The sequence below is a fragment of the Lactuca virosa genome, chromosome 5, assembly GCF_052849685.1.
Source record: "Lactuca virosa cultivar CGN04683 chromosome 5, Lactuca_virosa_CGN04683_v6, whole genome shotgun sequence".
Taxonomy (NCBI): domain Eukaryota; kingdom Viridiplantae; phylum Streptophyta; class Magnoliopsida; order Asterales; family Asteraceae; genus Lactuca; species Lactuca virosa.
Genome location: NC_136430.1, coordinates 46,985,737 through 47,011,476, shown reverse-complemented (window position 1 = coordinate 47,011,476; position 25,740 = coordinate 46,985,737). Strand labels below are relative to the sequence as shown.

Here is a 25,740-nt window from a genome sequence, read left to right as displayed (position 1 = left end):
TCGAGTCCATCTTGTGGCATCTCAATTTTGTCGATTACAGACCATCCCAACACCTCCAACTCATAGATCTGGACTCCTTATGCTAGCATTGCATGTAAAGTTGCTAACTTTACGTGCATGCAAGGTGTTATGGGGCTAAAACACTTAATCCAAGCTTCAAAGAAGACCTAGGTCATGAAATGGGACCTTTGCTGAATAAAGCCAACTACTTTGGGCTTCTAAAGCTCAAGAGTGTCCAGATCTGTTGTCCAAACCATCCTTAAGGGTTTAATACTCGGTTTAACCTTGGAAATGATCCAAATGTGACCAAAAGCAAGCTAGAAAGGGGATTTATACATTGAAAGCTCAAGGTCCAGACTTTTTACCTTCTAACAGTTACCAACTCGATGTGAAGGCTGGATCTACACTTCCTTCCTTGCTCATTTCTCCCAAGCCTTCAAAATCCACTCCAATGGACCTTAATCTTCACCAAAAGCTCCAAAAATGAAGTTGGGTGGCTAGGGTTTTGGGGTTCTGGACGAAAGAGGCTGTAATGAACCCTAGGGAAGAGAATAAGATGCTTAAATAGGGCACCAAGTCCCGGAAATTAGGGTTTCCCAACCCAGACTAGACTCGCCGAGTCCACTCGCCGACTCGTCGAGTTCTTCCTTGGACTCGACGAGTTTGACCCCTTTGACTTAGGGTTTCCCTTTCCTTTCTTGGCCTTTCTGATTCTGGGTGTTACACTTACATATAGTGTTAGAACAACTTTCATGACAAAAGCCCCTGAATGCAGCTCCAATGGGTTCACCGGTGGTTGAACAGATCGCAAGGAAGGGAGATCTAATCTCCGGCAGGCTTCCCTTGGTTCACTATCTCCGTCTCCGTTAGCCACCAATCGTGGAAAGGAAAGGAACAGAGGCAACAATGTCGAGTGGCAGCGACGGCTGTTCCTTCTTCTATCCGACAACAATCACGCAGGGAGGGAAAGACTTCGGTCCTCAGTTGATCGGAGAAGAAAGAAACACAAGAACAGTCAGAAAATAGCCGACGACTCTTAATCGATCGCAAGGAAGGGTTGCAATCGGCGGTGGGAAGTCGCTGATTTTCTTCTCTGTAGTGGTGATGTTCCAGGCAGGAAACGAAGGTGAAGGACTAGGTCAAATATATTTACTATATTTCCATAATTGTAGGATTTCAATTAAATGATTTCCTTAATTAAAAGTACAAAAGGTCCAAAATACCCTTTAATGATTTATTTAATTATTTATTATTTCTTGAATTCTCATTGGTGCATTTAGGCACACAATAGTTGCTAAAAACATTTGAACCTAGCTCTCTCTCTCTCTCTCTATATATATATATATATATATATATATATATATATATATATATATATATATATATATATATATATATAGATGTTGTAGCTATGCATAAAAAAAGGATTCAAAATTTTTTACACTTGTGAGGAAAATTTGAATGGCAAGTGAGGTTACCCCATGCTACACACTAGGTCCGTCCCTTGTAAAGAATGTACGATAACAAGCTAAAGCTATATATGTTGAGTATGAATCCACAGAAATGTTGAGTGTGAATCCACAGAAATGTTGAGTGTGAATCCACAGAAAAGCTAGTCAAAAATGGCAGGAACAATGTGAAGTTGTGAAGCCACAATTGTTGAATGAAGACCCAGTTATGTTTTTTGACTACTTCTAATTTCCATCTCTATATAAGAGATTATTCTGTATTTGTAAAACTTGTATCTAGTGTAACACAGAAAGAGTGCAAATTAGCACCAAGAAATGTAAATTCCTAGTTACCAGTGGACGTAGGTCAGAGAAGGACCGAACCACGTTAAATCCCTCATGTTCATCCTTGTGTTCTTGTTTTTCGTGAGCTGTGTGTGTGTTTAGAGTCGTGTGTTAAGTGTCTCGATCCTAACAAGTGGTATCAGAGCAAGGTTGTAGCTCCAGAAGGTGATTTTAAGTTTTTGGTCGAAATTTTTTTTCGTCAAAAACGATTTTGGTGTATACCGTTGGAAAGGTCTCGTTCCGAAGATTCCGAAAATATTTTTTTCTGAATTTTTTGACCACCGGAAGACGTCCAAATCGCCGGTCAAAGGTTACCAGAATAGTGACCGGAAAAACCAGTTTGGCCGGAGAAGACGACACTGTAGACCGGACTTCCGCCGGAGAAGACGACACTGTAGACCGGAGTTCTACCGGAGAAGACGACACTGTAGCAACATTGTAGCATATTTGAAAAATTGCAGTTTAGCCCTTGAAATTTCAGAAAATTGCAGTTTAGCCCCTGAACTTTCAGAAAATTGCAGTTTAGCCCCTAATCTTTCAGAAAATGGCAGAAAGCAGTAAGCTTCAGATTGAGAAGTTTGATGGGAAAGATTTTGGTTGGTGGAAGATGCAAATTGAAGATTTGCTCGTACAGAAAGACTTGGACGCAGTTTTAGGTGAAAAACCGGAGGCGATCACACAAGCAAACTGGGAGACTTTGGATAAGAAGGCCAAGGCATTTATTAGACTGACTTTGTCAAAGGATGTTGCCTTTAACATTTTGAAGGAGACCTCGGCAAAGGGAATCATGGAGGCATTGTCTAATATGTACGAGAAGCCGTCGGCAGCAAATAAAGTCTTCCTGATTCGGGAACTAGTCAACACGAGGATGAGGGAAGGAAGTTCAGTTACAATACACATCAACAATTTCAACTCGATTTTATCCAGACTTGGGTCAGTGGGAATAAAATTTGAGGACGAAGTTCAAGCTTTACTACTGTTATCATCATTACCTGACAGTTGGTCCGGAACAGTTACATCCGTTACTAGGTCCGCAGGATCGAAAGAGCTCACTTTTGAGGGAATTCGGGATTTAATTCTAGGCGAAGACGTCAGACGAAGAAATTCCGGGGAATCATCAAGTGAACAATTGAATGCGGTCAGAGGTAGAAGAAATAACAGAGGTAGTGGGAGCGGGAACAGGAGAAAGAGTCAATCGAGGACTCGAAATGATGTGACTTGTTGGAACTGTAAAGAGGTTGGACATTTCAGGAATTAATGTCCAAAAGACAAGAAAGAAGTTAACGTTGCAGTAGACCATTCAGATGATGATGTTTTGATCTGTAGTGTGGAGAGCAATGTGGATTCCTGGGTTATGGATTCGGGTGCTTCATTTCACGCTACCCACAGCCGTGAAGCACTGCAGAATCTAAAAGAATGAGATTTTGGTAAGGTAAGACTGGCGAACGATGAGGTTCTTGATGTGACGAGCATAGGTGACTTAGTTTTGAAGACTCCAGTTGGTCCATGGACTTTGAAGGATGTCCGGGTAATTCCAAGTCTGAAGAAACAGTTGATTTCTGTTGGGCAGTTGGATGAACAGGGACACGAGGTTAAGTTCAGGAATGGGCAGTGGAAGGTTGTCAAAAGAAATCTTGTGATAGCTCGTGGACATAAGAGGGGTTCATTATATATGGTCAGTTTACCGTCTGAGGGAGTAACCGTCCCAGTTCAGAAGAAAAACAAAATCTGGTTCATAGAGTCTCGTGGACAGAAGAAGGTTTGCTTTGCAGATGGCAAACCCAGAGTCACAGGTCAGATTCAGGTTGAACGTGTTTGGAACGGTTCAGAAAAACCAGTCAAGGGCATTCATAGCAGTGGGAGCATGGGCTTTGTTTCAGCTAGAATACCCAGAACACAGTGGGTTAAGAGAACCAGTATTCCATCTGTAATAGTCTCTCCAGATTATCTGCTTCACATGGAGAGTGTCGTTTGTTCTCAGGATGTTCCAGGATCGGGCAGTTCATTTCAGTGGGAGCCGATGGAGACAGAGAACAGGTCAGTGGCAGACTTAGCCATGACTGATGTGTTGGAGCTAACGAAAGCTTCAACTGGCCTTCAGGATAATTGAAGAGAAGGCCAGGGTAACTAGGAAGGAGTTAAGATCAAATACAGATGCACAGTTGAAGCATAGGTGAAGATTGTTCCGTGGCTTCAAGTAGGAGATTGTTGAGTATGAATCCACAGAAATGTTGAGTGTGAATCCACATAAATGTTGAGTGTGAATCCACAGAAAAGCTGGTCAAAAATGGCAGGAACAATGTGAAGTTGTGAAGCCATAATTGTTGAATGAAGACCCAGTTGTGTTTTTTGACTACTTCTGATTTCCATCTCTATATAAGAGATTATTCTGTATTTGTAAAACTTGTATCTAGTGTAACACAGAAAGAGTGCAGATTAGCACCAAGAAATGTAAATTCCTAGTTACCGGTGGACGTAGGTCAGAGAAGGACCGAACCACGTTAAATCCCTCATGTTCATCCTTGTGTTCTTGTTTTTCGTGAGCTGTGTGTGTGTTTAGAGTCGTGTGTTAAGTGTCTCGATCATAACAATATAGTATTTAGCAATCGCTAATACACAATTATAGATTCAGAATTCCCGAACGTGATATTGTTATGAGAAAAAAGTCTCGAGTATTATTTCTATTTTTCACATGTTATACCATTTAAAGCATATCCTTGCTTATACTTGAAGGCATATTTGTTCAAAGCATTTGAGCGTAATGAAACTCCAATTCTAAAGAGGAATATCCGAATAAAATTTAAGGAAGGTTTCTATTCCGTTCATATTTTGCGCGTGAAGTCTCTTTTAGTGAAACAGAGTAGAAATTTCAGGGACCAAAACCGCATAATAAAATATAGTCAAGGGACCATTTTTATGCTTCACGCTTCTTTCCATCCAAAAACCCCTCGCCCTATAAATTGACGCCACACGTTGCCTTTGATACCCAAAAGTTCGCCCTGCAATTCTTCTATTCTCTCCAATTAAGAATGACTCGCGTAACGAATTCCAGCAACAATACGTCAACGGCGACAATCAAGTTTCTTTACAGTTACGGCGGAAAGATTCTGCCACGTCAGACTGACGGCAAGCTCCGATACGTCGGCGGTTACACTAGAGTTCTCGCCGCAGACCGTTCCGTCACCTACGCGGAGTTGATCGTTAAGTTTTGGGAAGCGTGTGGATTCTCCGTTGATTTGAAGTGTAAGCTTCCGACCGAAGATCTCGACGTGCTGGTGTCCGTCACTTGCGATGAGGATCTCGCCGCCGTCGTGGAGGAGTACGATCGAGTTTCTCCCGACGCGAAGATCAGAGCCGTTCTTTGTCCTGTCAAATCGTTGAAGACGATCTCTCCTGTTCCATCCGTTGAATCGCTCGTTGAGTTTTCAGCTTGGAAACCGCCGCCGTATCCAGTGGCGGCAAACTCCGCCGTCCGAAAAGGAACGCAACAATGCCAGGCGGTAGATTTCTCTGCATACAAGCTCCGTCGGCATCTTCTTGCCGGACCTTGCCGTGATAATCCACCGTCGGTATCCCGGTTTCGTGAAGAAACAATCCCTATGCAGAATTACTTTGTTCGTCGATGGGATTACAGTCAATACTAAATCAAGAAATTAAGCCTTAGGAATTAGATGAACATATATAATCACCATACTTGATAAGAGATTTTGATTCGCAAATCCAAGTTCTTATCTGAGACGATATTGAAATCTTAAATATAGGATCCGTTAGCAAGATTGATTTGATGAACTTTGATTGTCTCAGGAGTTAGCATTGCTAATTGCTACTAGGGTTTCATACTTCTGTTATAACGCCGTGACATTTGGGATCGAATTGTCAAAGAACAATTCAAAGGGAAAAGAATAAGGAATATTATTTAGGTGAACCAAAATTCAAAGTTGGTTGTAGTCTTGTGGAACCTGGACAGGTTTCAAGGTTTCCACTGAGATGCACAAAAATGGGGCCCAACTTGGCTCTTAACGGGTAACCAGTATACCAACTCCAGGCCTACATATGTATCTCGTTTTAATATTATTGAAAAGTATTACATTTTTCAATAAGTTTAAACAGAAAATTATACATATTTTATAATAAGAAATAAATCAAAATAAATTAAATTTAGGGAGAATTTCGTATATGCCCTTATTAAACATCAAAATATCATATTTACCCAACTTAAATTCTAAATATCATATTTGCCATTTTTAAACTTTTAAAATATCAAATTTGTCCAAATCCTTATTTTTAGCAATTTTAAATATTTTATAATCATTTTAAATTCTTATTTTCATAAATTGACTATTATACCCTTTGTATATCTATATTTGTATTCTTATTTCCATCTGTAAATATCTTTATTCGTATATTTTTACCACTGTTTTAGCTTTGATCATATCGCATTATTCCTAGAAGATTTTTTTTCTTGTTCTTCTCTTGAGGGGAGTCTCTAATATATACCAACCAGGAGGACTTTTCCACTATCATCCACCCCTTAAACTTGGCGACTTTGATGATTTGTGATTGAGTGATTAAAGCCATTGTATTAAAGAGACTTTGATGATTTGTGATTGAGTGATTAAAGCCATTGTATTAAAGAGTTGTTGTACCGTGCAATTCAACGATGCAATAGGTGTTTTGTTTCCAATCATGCTAACCATCCAAATGGGTTTTCTCCATAAAGTTAACATTAAGCTTTACATTTTGATCTTTATAGTGCAAGTGTGGTTCAAACCTATTGCATCCATGAGATGTATCGTACAACTCAAAGTACATTGGATCATAACACCCTGGTTTTATATAAAAATCATGTTTTTTACATAAAACCATCTTGATCAATATGCATGGCCGGTAGCCTCATTCCCAGGGAAAAGATCAATGACGTATGCCTCATAACTACACGATTAAAAAAACCCTTAAAATGTCTCATTAATCCATCAGATTTTTGACAATTTGAAATTTTGATAGTCGAACATTTCACCTTTGGCGAGGAATCAATTTAACTGTAGTGTCAAGATATCTTCCCTTGCAACACCATCTCGAGACTGAAGCGACTTCTTTAAATGATTCATCTGTTTCGAAAATTGATTTTTTCTGGCAGGGAGTTAACTAACAATTAATGATCGACCTCAAGCAACCTCAACGTCACCGGAACAGAGGGATCTTGCATCAACTGAAGTGAAAACAACTCTGAAACAAACTACACGTCTCAATGGACAAAAAAATCGATCAATTCCACAACTCATTAAGATATGCAGATCGCCATCACCGTCGTTATCATCTCCATGGACAAAAAATCGATCAATTGGTTGCCATAAAAAAAAGAAGGATTGTAATATGTTTGTCCTCGGTTTGGCCATGGTTAAAACAATAAAGGGACAATATAGTCAATTTAATGTTTTTTTATAATTATAAAGACTTTAAAATATTAGAAAATGATTATATAATATTAAAAAAAGTGATTTGGGCAAATATAATATTTTGAATTTTTATAGAGGATAAATATGATATTTAGAAATTATCTCGGGCAAATACGATATTATGAGGTTTAGGAAGGATATATACGAAATTATCCCTTAAATTTATAATGTTGTATTACAAGTACCAAATACATTATATTAAATATCATTATGCAAATAGTATATTATAAATGCATAAATTTTAAAAAAGAATAATCAAATTGTATAGATAAAAGTTAAACACCGGTGAAAATAAATAAAACACCGTTTACACTTAAGAATAGTGCTAAGTTGGAACAAGGGATAATGACTTAAAAGCGTAATGTGTTTTTCGTGTTTTGTACACATTTAGTTACTAAATGTTTTTTTTGTCCACATTTGCCCATTAAACTTGTTTTTTTGTCCATATCTTACCCTTACGGTTAGTGTGAGTTTAACCGGTTGCCGGCGGTCTTTGCATCTCCGGCGAGACTACGGTCATCTTCTCCAACGAGTCTTCGGCCAACATGATTTTTCCGACAAGTTTTAACATATACAAGTAAGGTTTTGATTTTTTAGATTAACAACTCGAACACATCACATTAGATTTCGATTTTCAAATAAAACACAAACACACACACACACACCTCATTTCTTGATCGTCGTTAGACATGACAATGGAGCGGGTTTGGAGCGGATCGACCTTGATCCAAACCCATTAAACAATTTTCAAATGCTGATCCAAACTCAATCCGTAACTCGTAGGGTTTTAAATCAACCGGATCAACGAATTTTCAACTATTTTACCCGACCCATTTACAATATTAAGATTATGCTATAATTATGCATTACAACACATATAACATGAATCACTAAAACTAGTAAACATTCATTCCAAAACAAACTTCTATTATAGAATGTCTAATATTGCAAACATGCAAGAGAAAATGACAGAGAAAATGACACACGATTGGAGTAGATTTCAATAACTCATGATTTCAATAAGGCACGATTTTAATTAGTCCTCCGATTTTAATTCATGATTTTGACACAATAACACAAGATTTCAGTAACCAGTAAGGTAGCAACAAACGATTTCAACAGGTCACAATTTCAATAAGTCGATTTCAATAACACACAATTGGAATAGAGAAGATGATATTAATCGATTATATTAGAATTTTAGAAAACAAACTTGATTGTGGAATGTCGATTGTAAAAAAACTCTTCTACGAAACGAGATAGTTTGAATCCTATTCTTATTGTTCTTGGTTGTCGACTCTGACTGTAATACTAATTTCACATATTTATTTGTATTAAGAATCGACTGGAATTCGGTCATTAGGAACTAGAAAGTGGAAGTGGAATGATTGAACTCCTTGAGTCCTGTATAGAACATTGTTTCGATGATAAACATATAACTTATAAATAATAAATTTATATTTTAAAAATTTAGACGCGGCAGGTCATAAACGGATCAGATCGATAGTGATCTGTACCCGACTCTTTTAATAAAATGGTTAACCGGTATGAGTCGTTAACGGGTAAACGAACCATAAAATATGATCCAAAGTCCAAACCCATTAACTTTGCATGGGTTTGGAGCGGATCAGGGTCAATCAAAACTCACTCCATTGCCAGGTCTAATCGTCGTTCTCATCAACCACCACCACCACCAAGCCATTCTTCCTCCTTCCTCATCTCTCTATTAACAACTCAGTTACGTTTTCTGGGTTTGTTTATCCAAGCAACCCAAGCCACCATTAAAATCGTTTATTGTTCATCGTCTTCAACCTCTAAGTCACCACTAAAAACGAGACCTTCACCACCACAGAACAAATCCCGTCTCAAGCTATCTCCGACAACCTCCGATCAAACTTCGTCAACAAGTCCTTCACTTCAGACAATTCCCCTTTGTTTTGCTCTGATGGTTGAAAGTCAACAAAGTACAAACTATGCAACACAATGCACAAGCTCGTCGATGCATTATCCTTTGAACAAGCACAATGGGAGAGAAGGAGGTTGCAATCAAAATCGAAGAGGGTGGGTGTCGATTGCAGTGAGAACAAGAAAGAGAAGGAGCCTGCAATCGATTCTTCTTGTTGCTCGGACACTTGGAGATCGAGTTTGAATGAGAAGGAGAGTACCCTTCTTGTTTGGTTCCTATTTTCGTCATAGTGCACACAAAGACACAACAAGAAAAGAAAAATGGGAGTTTTTCTTGTCATTTATCACATATTTGAAGTATGAAACCCTTTCGAGAGATCGAGAGAGAGAGAGAGAGAGAGAGAGAGAGAGAGAGAGAGAGAGAGTTCGCCGGAAAAATCATGAATGCCGGAGAAGATGATCGGAGTCACCGGAGCTGTCAAATACGCCGGAGACCGGCTAAACCTATGATTACCTATGATTGCAGGTCATAAGGATGTTTTTTGAACACTTCAACAAGTTCAATGGGAAAATATGGACAAAAAAAAACTCAATGACTAAATATGTATAAATCGAAAAATATTTTACATTATCCCTTGGAACAACTTCCCATCAAATTTGATGTAAAAAATGAGATTTGGTGTTAGGTTAGAAGTGCCTTAATTTGCCATTAGAAAAGACTACTATAAATTCATTTTATAAAGTAACAATGCAATCTGGTTTGGAACCAAAATACATTCACAAGGTTTAAAAGGGGTGGGGTCTTTTTCACTTTTCCTCTCCATGACATAACAGAATATACTAAATAGTTTAACAATATCAGTAAAAGATATGGTGTTATTAGGGAGTATACGAATAACAAATAGTACGAGGATTAACCAGTTTCCTGCTCAAACTCATCACCTTCAGACTCTTCTGCATTGTCAGCATCATCATCGTCTGCATCATTGTCCATCTCTTCTTTCTCATTATCATCTGTCATCTTCCCTATCACGATTTGCTCCATGTTTATCTTCCTGATCTCATTACACTGCACAAATGAATCTGTTAAAATTTCTTTCACTTCTCCATTTGGGGGTTTCATCTATTTTTCTTGCATAAAATAAATACCGACATGATGATCTGATATACGACACTTAGCTTGAATTAAAAGGGCTAATTCACATTTGAGGCGTATAAACATATATCACAGAATAAAGATTTATGTAATCTAGGAGCATGTAATTAGTGTAAACCAAATACTTATATGCCAGATCTAGCTTAAGATTACATGCATTTGGGCCCAAATTTGAAATCAATTGACACAAAATCTAGGTTTCCATGATATGAAATGGAATCAACAGAAGAAAAATCAGCATCTAGTTAAGATCCAGCTGATTAAATATATCAGATTTAGCTTAGATATTAATCTGTTATCCATATTCATCATACGAATTTTGGAGTTCAATATATAAGTAAAATCAGTTCAATATACAAATTTAGGTTTTCATCATATGAAAAGGATCCATATTAAAATGAGACCTAATTAAGATCCAGCTCATTTAACATGTCCGATTTAGCTTAAATAAAATCCATATTCATTATAAGAACTTGGAGTTCAATATCATATCTAAAATCTTTCCAAAATACAAATATAAGTGAAACGGAACCAATCAACCAACATTATACAGCGCGATGAAAACAGAGCAAAGAAGAATTTAAAAAAGGATTTAACAATCGATTATAACAGGACATAACAAATGACAACATTTAAAGTGAATTTTCACAAACAATTAGTTGGAAGTATACTGTATATAGTGACTGACCTTATCTTCGAAATCGGACTCCTCAATGGCGAGGAGAAGTTCCTCACTATGCGGCTGAGGCCACTGCGGAGTAAGAAGAAGCGACGTCGGAATCATCCTCGTCGATGACGGATACTGCGTCATGAATGCCGGAAACTGCAACATATTTGATTGTTCCAAATTCTAATCTAAGGCACCGACGACGCTCCACCACCGTAATGAACTGAGTAACCACTCACCGCACTATTTGATACGTGGGCCGAGCTTTTCGCCTGATTGACATTGGCCCATTTATGTTTTTGGTTTTCAAAAGTATAGACTATAGAATTTAGGTAGTAGTACATAGCGAGATTTGTTTGGATGGAGAATTCAATTTGATTTTAGGTTTTCAAAACCTGAATTCGAATAATCTAAATTAAATTTAAATCTGATCCGATTCGATCAAATTACAATTTGATTGGATTGTTTTTAGAATTCGAATTTCAAAACATTTTAAAACGATATATAATTATAATATTACCTATCTTTATAGAAAAAACAAAAACAAATTATTTAGTAGTTATTTAAAATTTATAAACAACTATTAAAAAGTATATTATAGTTTAATATTTTATAGATAAAAAAGTTTTGAGAGAAAATGCATATTAATGTTTATTAGGTAAAACTTTTTGAACTTATTTGAACAAATAAATTACATAATTAAAAAACTATTATCTATATTAAAAATAAATAAATAATAAATTGTTATTCGGTTTTTTTGGACTATCCAGTTATTATTTTATAAGCCAAAAGTCCAAAACCAATCCAAAATAACAATTCGGTTTTGTTGACAACCAATCCAAAAATCCAAATATCCAAACCAAATATTTCAATCAAGATAGTCCAATTGAACAATTTGTTTTTATCCAAATAATAAACAGCCATAATAGTACAACATATAATATCACTTAAAATTCATGCTGCTATTTTATTAACTATTATTATAAATTTATATTTTATAATGGATGAACTAATTAATATATATATATATATATATATATATATATATATATATATATATATATATAGGTAAATTTAGATAAAAATAAAATAAATAAATGTCATACTATACCCCCACATACGTTATTCATTAAGGATGTATATCTCTAAATATTTTTATTTCTTTAATGCTTTAAATCTTAATAAGATATAACAATCTTAATACACGAGAATATGTAGATATAACAATGTTTTAAATCTTAATAAGTGTTTTCAATTTTTTTAATGTCGGTGCAATCGGACCATCTCGAATCCTACCAACTCGCTCCAACCGTCTTGGTCCTGCTGAATGCCGATGTAGTACAACCATCTTTATTCCTGCCGTTGCAAACCACTTATCTTGAATCATATTGTCTCGCTCCAGCCATTTAGGGCCCTGCCGTTTCAGTCCAACCATCTCCAGTCCTACTGGTTCAATCTTGAAATCTCTGTTTGAGACTCATGTCAGCTAACTCCTACCGGTTCACTCTAGCTCTCATGCACGCTAATTCCCAAGACACATATACACTCCTCATCACCTTATGGCATAGGTATCCAACATATGTTCCTTCCCAAAATAGACAATATATATATATATATATATATATATATATATATATATATATATATATATATATATATATATATATATATATATATATATATATATAATCTGGATCCAGAAGTAAGCTTTGACTCTCTCACATACATTAGACATATACACATTGGTTTCCTCCTGCTCAGAGGAATCGACCTCATTTCGTCTCGTTACTAACTTGGTCGTCAGAGGATACATGTCGTAGAGCGGCTCTAATGGTGTTGATGATGAGTGTTACATGTATCAAATTGGGACCAACTAATGACACCGTATCACCAGATATGCGATCTCGACCCGATCAGCCTGACGACAATTTCCAGTAACATCATACAGAAAATGGATCTTTAATATAAGATTTATTCTGAGCATCATTGATAATATACAATACGAATTCAAAATTTTCGATCATGTTATCTTTGTGAGAACAAAATCTAGTACTTTTGTTTATTTTGCATATGTTGTAAGATTTAAAAATAATATCCTTTCTTATATTTGAAAGGTATGTTTCTTTTCAAAGCATTTGAGCGTATGAAAATCTAAGGAGCAATCTTTCTATTCTAATAAAAGAATATGTTTTTTCTTTTTTTGTCATTTGTCATTTTATTAAGTCTTCTAATTAACGTCATGTCACCTGTCAACCTATTGATTCACCATTTCAAATTTCAAATTTTAAATTTCACACTTTAATTACATTAAATTAATAACATTATAACAAAAATTAAAATAAAATTAGTACAGATTATAAGGTCACATATTTATTTAAATCAACGATTATATATATATATATATATATATATATATATATATATATATATATATATATATATATATATATAACTAAAAAATATCTCTTAGTTAATAATATCTCTTAAAAATCTCTTACTATGAAAGTTTAATTAATTTTGTAACCGTGGTTCCCACGGGTAAAGGTGGCAAAATTTGATACGACACGAAACCTGACACGAACTCGACACAAAATAAACGGGTTTGGGTAAGATATTTCAATCCGTTTAAATAAACGGGTTGACACGACACAACAAGAAAATTAAACGGATAAGGTTAGGGTTGAAAATTTCAACACGAATATGATTCGAAAATGACCTATTTATTTATAAGCAAGTTTTTTGAATATTTTAAATAAACTAGAAAGATACAAAACCAAAAAAATAAGTAAAAGAAAACATTTGGATTGAGTCGTTTTGTAATGTTGAAATGACTTAGACGTCTAGATCAAGACTTCATTTTCAATTTTTATGTTCTCTCCCAAACTATATAGTCCCGCTGACCACTCTCTCATCCTCATGATCTTTTCTTCCGCCTCCCCAACGCCAATTCTTTCAATTTTGTCATCTGAACTTGCTATGACTTCATCTATTCCGTCTCAAAACTATTAGTTTTTCCTTTCCGCCTACCTAACTCTTACTCTTTCAACATGCTCAATCTTTAACCTCACATGACATGACATATTTCAAGATATATCCTAACACGAAACCCGACACGAACTCGACACGAAAATAAATGGGTTGACACGTAACGACACGTTAATTAAATGGGTCGGGTTAGGGTCAAGCACTTTCAACCTGTTTAGTGTTTTCACACGACACGACACGATTGCCACCTCTACCCACGGGTTATAAACTGGTATCCGAATAATATGTATTTGCTAGAGATCAAGAAAAGTTGGCATTCAGTTGTATTTTGCGTGTGAAGTCTCTTTTAGCGATTTACAAAGATATTCCCACAACATTTTGTCAATCTTTTTTTTTTTTTTTTTTTTTTTTTTTTTTTTTTTTTTGTAAATATGTCTAGCGATATATTTCTTTCATCACTAATTACGTTGATTATTAGAATGCTAAAAATCAAGATTCTTTTAAGAATATGTGAGAAAATTTCTCTTCAAACTTTTGTACAAAAACTCTATTTATTTTTATAAAAATAACCGTGCATTTTATAACCATTCATTGTTTTCAAGTGTTAGAATAATTTAAAGAATTTAATCATGCAAAAAAAAAAATGAATTGCTAATCAATGAAAAATGTGAAAATACATTAGGTTTTCTGGCAAAAACCCTTATGTTTACGGTTAAGAAATATAATGAGTACTTTATTTTTGTCCCTTACTTTGTTTATGGGCCGGTTAGTCAAAACATTTGGCACTTAAGATCATGATTATTAAAAAGAATAATCACAGCAATTATACGAAATTAATTTGTTTCTATCAACTTCATTTAAGGGAATTGACGTTTAACATTTGATGAATAATTCGAAAAAAAAATCTTATAAAGAACGGTTGTCGTTAAATATCATATGAAACGGCCATGCATTCTTTGACAAAAACGAATAAACCATAAAAAGTAGTTACTTTAATACTTTATTATGTAGTGATCATAAAAAATAGAAAGGTTAGAACCAAAACTGCACAGTGAAATATTCTCAAGGGACCAGTTTTTTGATTCAAGCTTCTTTCCAACAAGAAACCCTCGCCCTATAAATTGTACCCACGCGTTAGTTTTGATTACTGAAGATCGTCGTTTTACAATTCTTCTCGAAACTTCTACTTTTTCCGGATTAAGAACGACTAGCATAACGAATTCCGGCAACAAAACGTCAACGGCGACCATGAAGTTTCTTTACAGTTACGGCGGAAAGATTCTGCCACGTCAGATTGACGGCAAGCTCCGATACGTTGGCGGTCACACTAGAGTTCTCGCCGCCGACCGCACCGTGACGTACTTGGACTTGATCTTTAAGTTTTGGGAAGCGTGTGGATTCACTGGTGATTTGAAGTGTAAGCTTCCGTCAGAAGATCTGGACGTGCTGGTGTCTGTCACTTGTGATGAGGATCTTGCCGCCGTCGTGGAGGAGTACGATCGAGTATCTCCGGACGCGAAGATTAGAGCTGTTCTTTGTTCTGTCAACTCGTCAAAGACGATTGCTACTGCTCTAGCTGTTGAATCACTCTTCGAATTGTCAGCCTCGAAACCGACGCGGTATCCTGTAGTCGCTGATTCCACCGTCCAAAAAACAACGTAACAATGTCAGGCGGTTGATTTCGCAGATTACTATCCTCGTGCCAGATCTTGGAGTGATCATCCACTGTCGTCGTCCCCGGTTGCGTGAACATACAGACCCTGTGTTGATCACTTTGTTCGTGGATTTCTCTACAGAGTCAATAGTACACCAATAAATTAACTCATAGCCTCATAGGTATTACAGATGGATGTATATAAGTAGTTTTTGAATTTCGAATTGAAGTTCTTATCTAAATGGCGATATTAAATCTTTCATAAGATCCATGAGTGAGATTGATTTGATGAATTTTGACGTTGTTTCTGGTTTCACCATTGCTGTTCGTAGTATAAATTTTGAATTGCTTGCTTATATTTATGTGTTTTATTTTATGATCGTTTCTCGTGAACGATATCTCTGATTTGGTATTGTTTGATTCGGGGCTACCCGATCATTTGTATCGCTTGCGCTTAGCAAGAGGTTTGTTGGAGCTCCGGGGGAGCTGGATTGTCCTTTAGATGTCGAGATTGCGGATGATCGATCTGTCCGGGTAGCGGGTGTTCATCCGGGTTGTATTCTCCAGTTGTTCAGCGAGCAGTATCTAGTCGATTTTGTTCCCATTCCTTTGCGTGGGAACAAGGTTATCGTGGGCATGGATTGATTGGGCCCTAATGGGGCAGTGATCGATTGTGAGCAACAGTTAGTTCAGATTCGAACCCTAAGTGGGGGAGAGTTAGTGGTTTAGAAAGAGAGAGAGCTCAGCGTGAGCCGAGTTTGTGTTCAGCAGCGAGGGTCAGACACTATATTCAGCAGGGTTGTTCCGGATTTGTCTCCTATGTTACGAATACCCGCGATAAGGGTAAGACGACTGTGGATGATGTGCCTATTATGCGGGAGTATACAGATGTGTTTTCAGAGGATTTGCCTGGGGTGCCTCCGAAGAGGCAGGTTGAGTTCAGGATTGATCTGGTTCCGGGTGCGGCTCCGATAACCAAAGCACCATATTGGTTGGCTCCTCCCGAGATGCATGAGTTGTCTACACAGCTGCAGGATCTGTTAGACAATGGATTCATTCGACCGAGCAGTTCGCCATGGGGAGCACCGATCTTGTTTGTAAAGAAGAAGGATGTGTTTCATCGTATGTGCATTGACTACCGGGAGCTGAATAAGGTAACGGTGAAGAACCGTTATCCACTCCCAAGGATTGATGATATGTTTGACCAACTTTAGGCTGCATCTTGGTTTTCCAAGATTAATTTGCGTTTGGGTTATCATCCGGCGTCCGCTGATTTGGAGCTGGGGCTGTGGTTTTCGCCCTCAAGATTTGGCGACATTACCTCTATAGGGTCCACTATACCATTTACACGGATCACAAGAGCCTGAGGTATCTGATGGATCAGCCAAATCTGAATATGAGGCAGCGCCGGTGGTTGGATGTGGTGAATGATTATGATTGTGAGAGCCTTTATCACACAGGGAAGACCAATGTGGTGGCCGATGCTCTCAGCCGCAAGGCGGTCGCGTCTCCGATCATGGATTTATGTTTGGGGATGACTGTGATTACTCCGCTATTGGAGCGGATTCGTGAGGCTCAGATCGAGGCGATGAAGGAAGAGCACCGGAAGAGTGAACGTATTGTGGGTTAGGTGGCTTCCTTCGATTATGATAGTCGTGGATTGTTGACTCTTCATCAGAGAGTATGAGTTCCGTACTAAGGCGATGTGCGTCAGGTTCTGATGGAGGAGGCGCACAAGTCTAGGTTCTCCATTCATCCCGGGGCGACGAAGATGTATAGAGATATTCTTCTTGATTATTGGTGGCCCTGCATGAAGCGGGATGTGGCTTGGTATGTGGAGAGGTGCTTGACTTGCAGGAAAGTCAAGGACGAGCCTCAGCGACCTCACAGCCAGATGCAGCCGTTGGAAATTCCCGTATGGAAATGGGAGGAGATTACCATGGCTTTCATCACAAAATTGCCTCGGACTGCGCGCAAAATGGATTCGATTTGGGTCATCGTGGATCGATTGACCAAAAACGCGCATTTTGTCTAGATCCAGGAGAGTATCTCTACGGAGAAGTTGGTGGATGTTTACATCAGGAAGGTTGTGGCACAACATGGGGTGGCAGATTCCGTGGTTTCAGACAAGGATGTCAGGTTTACTTCCAGGTTTTGGAAGAGGTTCCATGACGAGTTGGGTACTCGTCTCCATTTCAGCACGACCTTCCATCCACAGACCGATGGTCAGAGCGAGCATACCATTCAGACTCTAGAGGATATGTTGCGGGCGTGTGTTTTGGACTTTAGTGGGAGTTGGGATACATATCTTTCGTTCGCGGAATTTTTGTATAACAACAGTTATCACGCCAACATTGATCGGCCACCTTTTGAGATGCTTTACGGGAGGAAATGTAGGCCCCCGATATGTTCGGGTGAGGTCGGTCAGCAGGTTATGGGAAGTACCGAGGTGGTACTCAAGATTGTTGAGTTGATCCAGCAGGTTCGGAGTAGGCTCTGGACAGCTCAGAGTCGGCAGGAAAAGTTATGCCGACAGACACCGATCAGACTTAGAGTTCCAGGTAGGGGATATGGTTCTCCTGAAGGTGTCACCTTGGAAAGGTGTTAAGCGTGTCAGACCCAACAAATAAAGGGGGTACGATATACTACAAAATAATCCCACTATATTGCACTAAAAGGTAGTACAAGGCAAGCAAGGTCGATCCACAGAGACACAGGACAATTGGTCTATACCTCTTTGCACAAGGTACTATGGTCACCAATAGTAAAGAGAGGGGGGTTTAGAATGCAGCGATTAAACAAACAATTAAAAACATAAGCAATCAACTAAAGGCGTGAATTAAGTTCAGATTTTGTAAGGACTCCAACTTCATGTATGACAATCCAGCAATGTGAATCAAAGATGACAAGACATTTGTTTCATTCTATCTAAGTTGGTACTTGAAAGTGTTAACAAGCTCTAACACTTTCCATTCTCCACATTAATCAATCAAAACAAGCTCTTTGATTAATCCTAACCTTGCTAACCTAATCTAAACAAGCTCTTAGAATTAGATTAAAAGATTGCATTAAGCTTATTGTGAATGTTCCCAACAACACCCAATACTCCTCACAAGCTCGGGAGCGTAATAATGTGTGAAAAGATTTACACTAAATTCATTCATAAGAAATCAATTTAATGCTTGTTACTTAGTTCAATTCACAAAACAATTACGGATTTTGCAAAATGAATAACTTGAATGACCTAACCCTAATTCAAATGGCCAATAAGAATCATTATTAGAATCAAACATTCGATTGAAATAAAATCAGTTTCACTAGATATAAATGAAACACAAACATCAGGTCATATGATTTGATTCACAACCAAAAAGTCAAAACATGAAATTGGAGAAGTTAGGGTTCTAGCCACACATGGCTAGAACAAGATTAACAAGTTTAAAAGATGAAATTAAGTGCTAAAGTGCTTACAAAGAAGGAATTAAAATGTTTCCCAATGATTAACGGACAAACCCTTGCTAAAAACCTTGAATTCTCCTCTCCAAAAATGCTCTGGTATGTTCTATATCCCCCCAAAATGACCCCATTCCCGACATAAGGAAAATAGGAAAAACTGCCAAAAAGCAGTTTTTAAGTTGAACACGGCCCGTGTCAATATAGAGTAAATCAACACGGGTCGTGTTAAGTGAGAGCACACCCTTCAATCCTCGATTTCAAGTCTAAAGTATGATGCTAAAAAATGTTCAACTGGACCAACACGCCCCGTGTCAATATAGAGTAAATGAACACGGGTCGTGTTCAGTGAGGTCAAAATGCCTGGGATGGTCAAACACGCCCCGTGTTGGATTTCTAGGCCAAACCCAACACGCCCTGTGTTGCCCTCTGACTCCGAGTCCAAACTTGATTTTCTCAATTCTTCCGTTCTACGCCCGATCATCCCGCAATCTTCACCAATGCCCCCCGGCACCTCCAAAAGCACGCTCCAACCTCCGGTTTACCTGAAAATGTCATTAAAGAGTGCAAATAAGGTTGTTCCAGAAATTAACCTAAATATGATGAAATGCATTAAAAGCAAAGAACAATTATGCTAAAAACATACATACAAAGGGCTAAAGGTTGTGCAAAAAGGTGCACAAAATGCACCTAACAAATCTCCCCAAGCTTAGACCTTTCTTGTCCTCAAGAAAGAACAAGAAACAGACAAAACAGGACGATTTCTAGATGACAAAAAGACACTTAGAACAAAAGGGGACGGGAAGGTTCTAAGGACTAGGGATGAATGCATGCAATGCAAACCATGAAAAAGGAAAAGAAAAATATGTACAGAAGCACTAAAGAAACAAAATGTATCAAAAAGAAATTTAAGGCACAAGTAAATAATCTATATAAGTACGATCAGACTTTACATCAATATTGCTCCGATCATTAATACCTAGGCAACCATCCTGCTTCCTTCCATATATCACAGACTCCCAAAGTGAGGAAGACCCGAAACGGTGTAACCCAATAATCCAACCCTAGTTTTATTAAAACTTTATACCTTACTAAGCTTTATGGGCGAAAATAACATAGTCCGGATCTCATGTCCTTAAGACTAGATGACCAAGAATCAGAATCGACGCATCCTTAAGAACCTGTCACAGCGAATCAGCTTTCGCTGAAACAGTGAGCCCACCCGAAGGGGCCCAGCTCCTATGCTTTCACTTTTTCGAGAGCCACAAGTATCATATCACACAGTTCTTCATTCGCCAGATTTGACTTTGAATTGGCTTTTGATTTGATTGAACTTTGATTTGTACTTCGTTTTGAATTTGGATTCTTCAATCTTCATTTTTGGAATTTCTTGAGATTTCTTCGTTTTGGCACTTGAAATTCTGATTTGGGTACTAGATATGACAGTTGTACCCTTCATTCTTTCTTGACTGTGTGTATCTGATACTTAAGCTCTCTATCACCGCGAGGGTAACGCGTGTCAACAAATAGGTCCGTGTTCTGTGGGTCTAGAGTTGCCGATAAAGATTCTTTTTAAACATTCAGAAGCAAATCATCCTAAAGCTGTTATTACCGCCCAAAAAACATTTCAATATAATTTCTTTTTATTATCTAAGGCTAGGGTCTCGAATTACGGTATTTGGTCCCCTAGTTATGACAGCTGATTCTACACTTCCGGTAACTATCCGGTCGCCTCGGGTATTTTGTTTTTTTTCATTTGATTTCTCGTTTTCCCACTTCATGGAGCTATTGTATGTAAAGAGTGTCATCACCTCGTACACTTTTTTTTTGATGAATATGTATGCAAATGATGAAATGCAAAAACTTGAAATAAAAATAAAAATAAAAATGTTTTTGGGTTTTATAAATGCAGAATGAAAGAAAAAGGGAAATTTTTTTTTTTTTTTTTTTTGATGCATGGATGCATGAACCAAATGTGACTCTACCCCTCCCCAAGCTTAAAGATAAGCATCGTCCCCGATGCTTGAAGAGGGCGGAACAACCTAAAACGGAGGAGGAGGAGGAGGAGGAGGATAATAACCGGAATTTCGGGTCCAAGCCCAAAAATCTTCCTCATGTTTGCGTTGACGCTCTTGATCCCGATCGTACTGGGTAGTGAAGGAAGAGAAACTCTGAGTGAGGCTTGCAATATCTTGCTGGTAGGTGTCGAGGCGGGTATGGATTGACTGGAATTCATCCATATACTACTGATGATAAGACGGGGGCGCAGCATAATGGGATGAGCTGGCACCACCGGTGGGACGAGCATGGTGGGGCTCCTCCTCCTCTTCATCATCATCATCATCACCGCCTTCCTCGTTTTCTTCACTTTGCTCATCTACCTCAGTGGAGTATGAGTGGGGGAAGATGTATGGCATGATTTGCCAATCGGTCATGTGAATGGGGTTTCGGAGATCAAGAATGCCTTTATTTTCTGGTGTGATGAGGAGCTTTGGGTCATGATTTTGACCCACGGTCCAGTGGTGTGTGCCATCCGCTGCCGAACGGAATAGTCGCATGGACTCAAGGACAACAATGGTTAGATAAGGCTCACCCGACAGTGGCTGGTGGGGACCGGGGTATGGGGCTCGGACTTGGGCGCTCTTGGCGAGCATGCTGACAATACCCCCACAATAAATCCTTCCCGATCGGGATGTGCTCAGGCGGATGAGTTTGTGGCACAAAAATTGACCATAATGAGGAACGAGGTTGTCCTCGGGATGAGCCATTGCATAAAGGATTTTGAGCTCTAGCGCGCTGATGGTGCTTCGCTCCTCTCTAGGGGCGACGAGCGAAGCGATGATTCTATGGGCCACCTTCATCACGGGATGGATAAGTGATGAGGCTTTAGCAGCGCTAGAGGCGTATGGGTGTAAATGGGTGAGTTGGGTCAACCATGTCAAATCAAAGTATCCTTGAATTGGGTCAGTGGGGCCAAATGTGTTTTCAGTTGGGGCCCCAACAATGGCATTAATTTGATCCAAGGAAATCTCATAATCTTGATTCATGAGACGGAAGTAGAGGATCACATGGTCCAAATAAACTGAGGATAGAAACTCAGCTGTTGGGACTTTGTAACTCAGTTCGTGGACCCTCAATAACCCGTGCCATCATATGTTGCGAAACAGGGTTTGGACTTGTTTATAAATGTGCAATTCTTTAAGGGATGGCACATGCGCAAACTTTTGGATGGCATGACCCCGCTGAAGGAATGCCTCAAATTTGCCCTCTTGAATTGGGCCAAGACACACGACACCACCATGAGCCGGGTTAGGTGGTGGTGATGGGGACCTAGGTGGATGTGATGGGGATGGGGACCTAGGTCTACTACGGCGGGCGGATGATTTGGTGCGTCTAAGCCTTTTAGAAGGTTCACCTTCCATAGTCAATTTGGGACAAATTAAAAGTCAACCGGTCAATAAGTCAAAAGAAGTCAACTGTTGACAGGTCCAGTCAACACGAATTCAACCACCAAAAATTCGTGGGAAATTTGGTTTTGAATGATTTCCTATTGAGAATCAAGTCCAATTTGACCACAATTGCAAGCAATTTGACTCAAGAACACAAATCTCACAAGTGAAGAGTTGGAAGGAATTTACCGAATCGTGCGTGGGGTTGTGTTGTTCTTGATGTGAAAGACCTTCTTCAACCTCCCCAAGCTTGCCCTTTTGAAGATTAAGACACAAAAACACCAAAATCATATGAGATTTTCGGACCTAGGGTTTGTCAAAACCCCTAAATCCACCATTAGAATGCAAGAAAATGATGTTTAGGATGGAGAAGATGAAGTATAGATGATAAAAATCAAACCTTTTTGGAGATGCAAGCCAAAATCTTGTAGAAATTGAAAGGTTTTGATGAAAATCGGACCTAGGGTTTTTGTTGAGAGAGAGGGGCTGTTATGAGGTGATTGTGGGGGTAAATGAGGCCAAGTCCCGATTTTTTTTCATTAAAAACCACCAGGTCTGCTGCGCGAACACGACCCGTGTTCCCACAGGCCAAATTGACACGCGCCGTGTTGGGGGTTTTTATGCTGACTGAAGCACGAACACGACCCGTGTTGAGCATAAGGCAAAACTCAACACGGCTCGTGTTGCTCTCTGTATGCGTCAAGGTCAATTTCTTATGAACACGACCCGTGTTCACTGTGGGCCAAAATCCAACACGACTCGTGTTGGTCTCTGGATGAAAAATGGACAATTTTTTCATGGACACGCCCCGTGTTCAATTTAGGCCAAGCGGGGCACGACCCGTGTTGGGCTCTAGATACTATTTCCCACTCTTTTGAACTTAAAAATTCTCTCTCATTGAAATGAAATGCTTTTGCACCCCAAGGTCCGTTTTTTGGTTTGAAAACAATGACAAAACACATTTGGAACATTAAAAACCATAAAAATGCAAAGAACGAAATGTTTTAAAGAAAAATGACGAAAATACCCCCGGGTTGCCTCCCGGTTAGCTGCCCTTGTTTTAAGTCGTTGGCTCGACTTTGCCCCCGAATATGCTTCAGTCTTGGTACATGGGGTTCTCCAACACATCAACCTCCTCATTCTTCACCTCGAATCCTTCATAAAACGGCTTCAATCTATGACCATTAACTTTGAATGTTTTACCGGTTTGCTTGCTAGTGATTTCCACCGCACCATGGTCAAACACCCTTGTGACCACGAAAGGACCAACCCATCTTGATCTTAACTTCCCTGGAATTAACTTGAACCTTGAGTGGTAAAGAAGCACCTTTTGTCCTTGCACAAAAGTCTTCCGGGAGATCATTTTGTCATGGTACGCTTTTGTCTTCTCTTTATAAATCATGTTGCTTTCGTACGCATCATTCCGAATCTCCTCTAACTCTTGAATGTCTAGCTTCCTTTTGTTTCCCACTTCATCTTCATTCATATTGAATTTCTTTATAGCCCAAAAAGCTTTATGTTCAAGCTCAACCGGAAGATGGCATGCTTTTCCAAACACCAGCCTATATGGGGACATACCAATGGGGGTTTTAAAGGCAGTACGGTATGCCCATAAGGCATCATCTAGCCTTAAGCTCCAATCTTTGCGGTTTGGGTTGACCGTTTTCTCCAAGATGCTTTTGATTTGCCTGTTTGAGATCTCGACTTGTCCATTGGTTTGGGGATGATAAGCTGTTGAGACTTTGTGTGTAACCCCATACTTCTTCAAAAAAGCCTCGAGCATCCTATTGCAGAAATGGGTCCCGCGGTCACTTATGAGCGCCTTTGGTGTGCCAAACCGTGAGAAAATATGTACCTTGAGAAAATCTACCACAACTTTGGAATCATTAGTACGGGTGGCCTTAGCCTCCACCCATTTGGACACATAGTCCACCGCCAATAAAATGTATGAACAACCAAAAGAGGGCGGAAATGGTCCCATAAAGTCAATACCCCATACATCAAATATCTCACATACTAAAATGGGAGTAAGGGGCATTTGATTCCTAGAGCTTAAGGACCCGGATTTTTGGCACTTTTCGCAATGTGCACAAAACACATAAGAATCATGAAATATAGAAGGCCAAAAGAATCCGCTATCTAGAACTTTCCTAGCTGTCATTTGGGGTCCAAAGTGACCACCACAAGCATAAGAATGGCAAAAATTAAGGATAGATGTACCTCTTTTTGCTCAACACACCTTCAGATCATTTGATCTGCACAGTACTTCCAAAGGTACGGCTCGTCCCATATGTATCGCTTGGCTTCCTTCTTGATTTTATCTTTTTGCCAACGGGATGAATCTGGGGGAAATTGACTTGTGACCAAATAATTGACGATATCTGCATACCATGGTGCTTCTTTGGCTACAAATAGATGCTCGTCTGGAAATGTGTCACAGATTGGTATACCATCTTCGGGTGATACAATGCGGCTTAGATGGTCTGCAACTAAATTCTCCTTTCCACTCTTGTCTTTGATCTCAATATCGAACTCTTGCAAAAGCAGCATCCACCGTATTAACCTCGACTTTGAATCTTTCTTTGTAAGTAAGTGCTTTATGGCTGCATGGTCCGAATATATGATCACTTTAGTTCCAAGGAGGTACTGTCGGAACTTCTCTAAAGCAAAGATAATAGCAAGCAACTCTTTCTCCGTTGTGGTGTAGTTGCCTTGTGCACTATCAAGGGTCTTTGATGCATAATAGATGACATGATGTGCTCGGTCATCCTTTTGACCCAATACCGCCCCAACAGCCGTGTTGCTTGCGTCACACATAATCTCAAACGGGAGCTCCCAATTAGGTGGTTGGATGATTGGAGCGGAGGTGAGTAGATCCTTCAAACGATCAAAAGCATCCTTGCATGGCTGAGTAAACGCAAATTCAGCATCTTTTTGGAGTATTTGACACATCGGCACTGTAATCTTTGAGAAATCTTTGATGAACCGCCGATAGAAACCTGAATGGCCAAGAAACGAATGAACTTCCCGAACATTTGTCGGGTAAGGAAGACTCTTGATAACATCTATCTTGGCTTTGTCAACTTCCAAGCCTTTTTGGGACACAATATGACCTAAAATCAATCCTTTGTCCACCATGAAATGGCATTTTTCATAGTTAAGCACAAGGTCTGTGTCAATGCACCTTTGCAAAATTTTTGTTAGATTGCTTAAACATTCATC

General features: G+C 38.9%; 3 protein-coding genes across 3 annotated transcripts; 2 read left to right on the top strand and 1 right to left on the bottom strand.

Annotated features, from left to right (window-relative positions):
* The first annotated feature begins 4,771 nt into the window (after positions 1 to 4,771).
* LOC145112453 (uncharacterized) lies at positions 4,772 to 6,480 on the top strand. Its single transcript, XM_079048616.1, has one exon. The coding sequence runs from the start codon at positions 4,823 to 4,825 to the stop codon at positions 5,435 to 5,437; it is 615 nt and encodes a 204-aa protein (XP_078904742.1). The 5' UTR covers positions 4,772 to 4,822; the 3' UTR covers positions 5,438 to 6,480.
* Positions 6,481 to 9,856: 3,376 nt separating this feature from the next.
* Positions 9,857 to 11,210, bottom strand: LOC145115834 (transcription termination factor). Its single transcript, XM_079052190.1, has 2 exons — positions 10,999 to 11,210; positions 9,857 to 10,223 (listed from the first exon to the last, which is right to left on the bottom strand). Exons 1-2 carry the CDS (start codon positions 11,140 to 11,142, stop codon positions 10,068 to 10,070), a joined length of 300 nt encoding a protein of 99 aa, XP_078908316.1. The 5' UTR covers positions 11,143 to 11,210; the 3' UTR covers positions 9,857 to 10,067.
* A 4,000-nt stretch (positions 11,211 to 15,210) lies between these two features.
* LOC145111228 (RAF-like serine/threonine-protein kinase 24) lies at positions 15,211 to 15,624 on the top strand. Its single transcript, XM_079047522.1, has one exon. It carries the CDS (start codon positions 15,211 to 15,213, stop codon positions 15,622 to 15,624), a length of 414 nt encoding a protein of 137 aa, XP_078903648.1.
* The last annotated feature ends 10,116 nt before the right edge of the window (positions 15,625 to 25,740 follow it).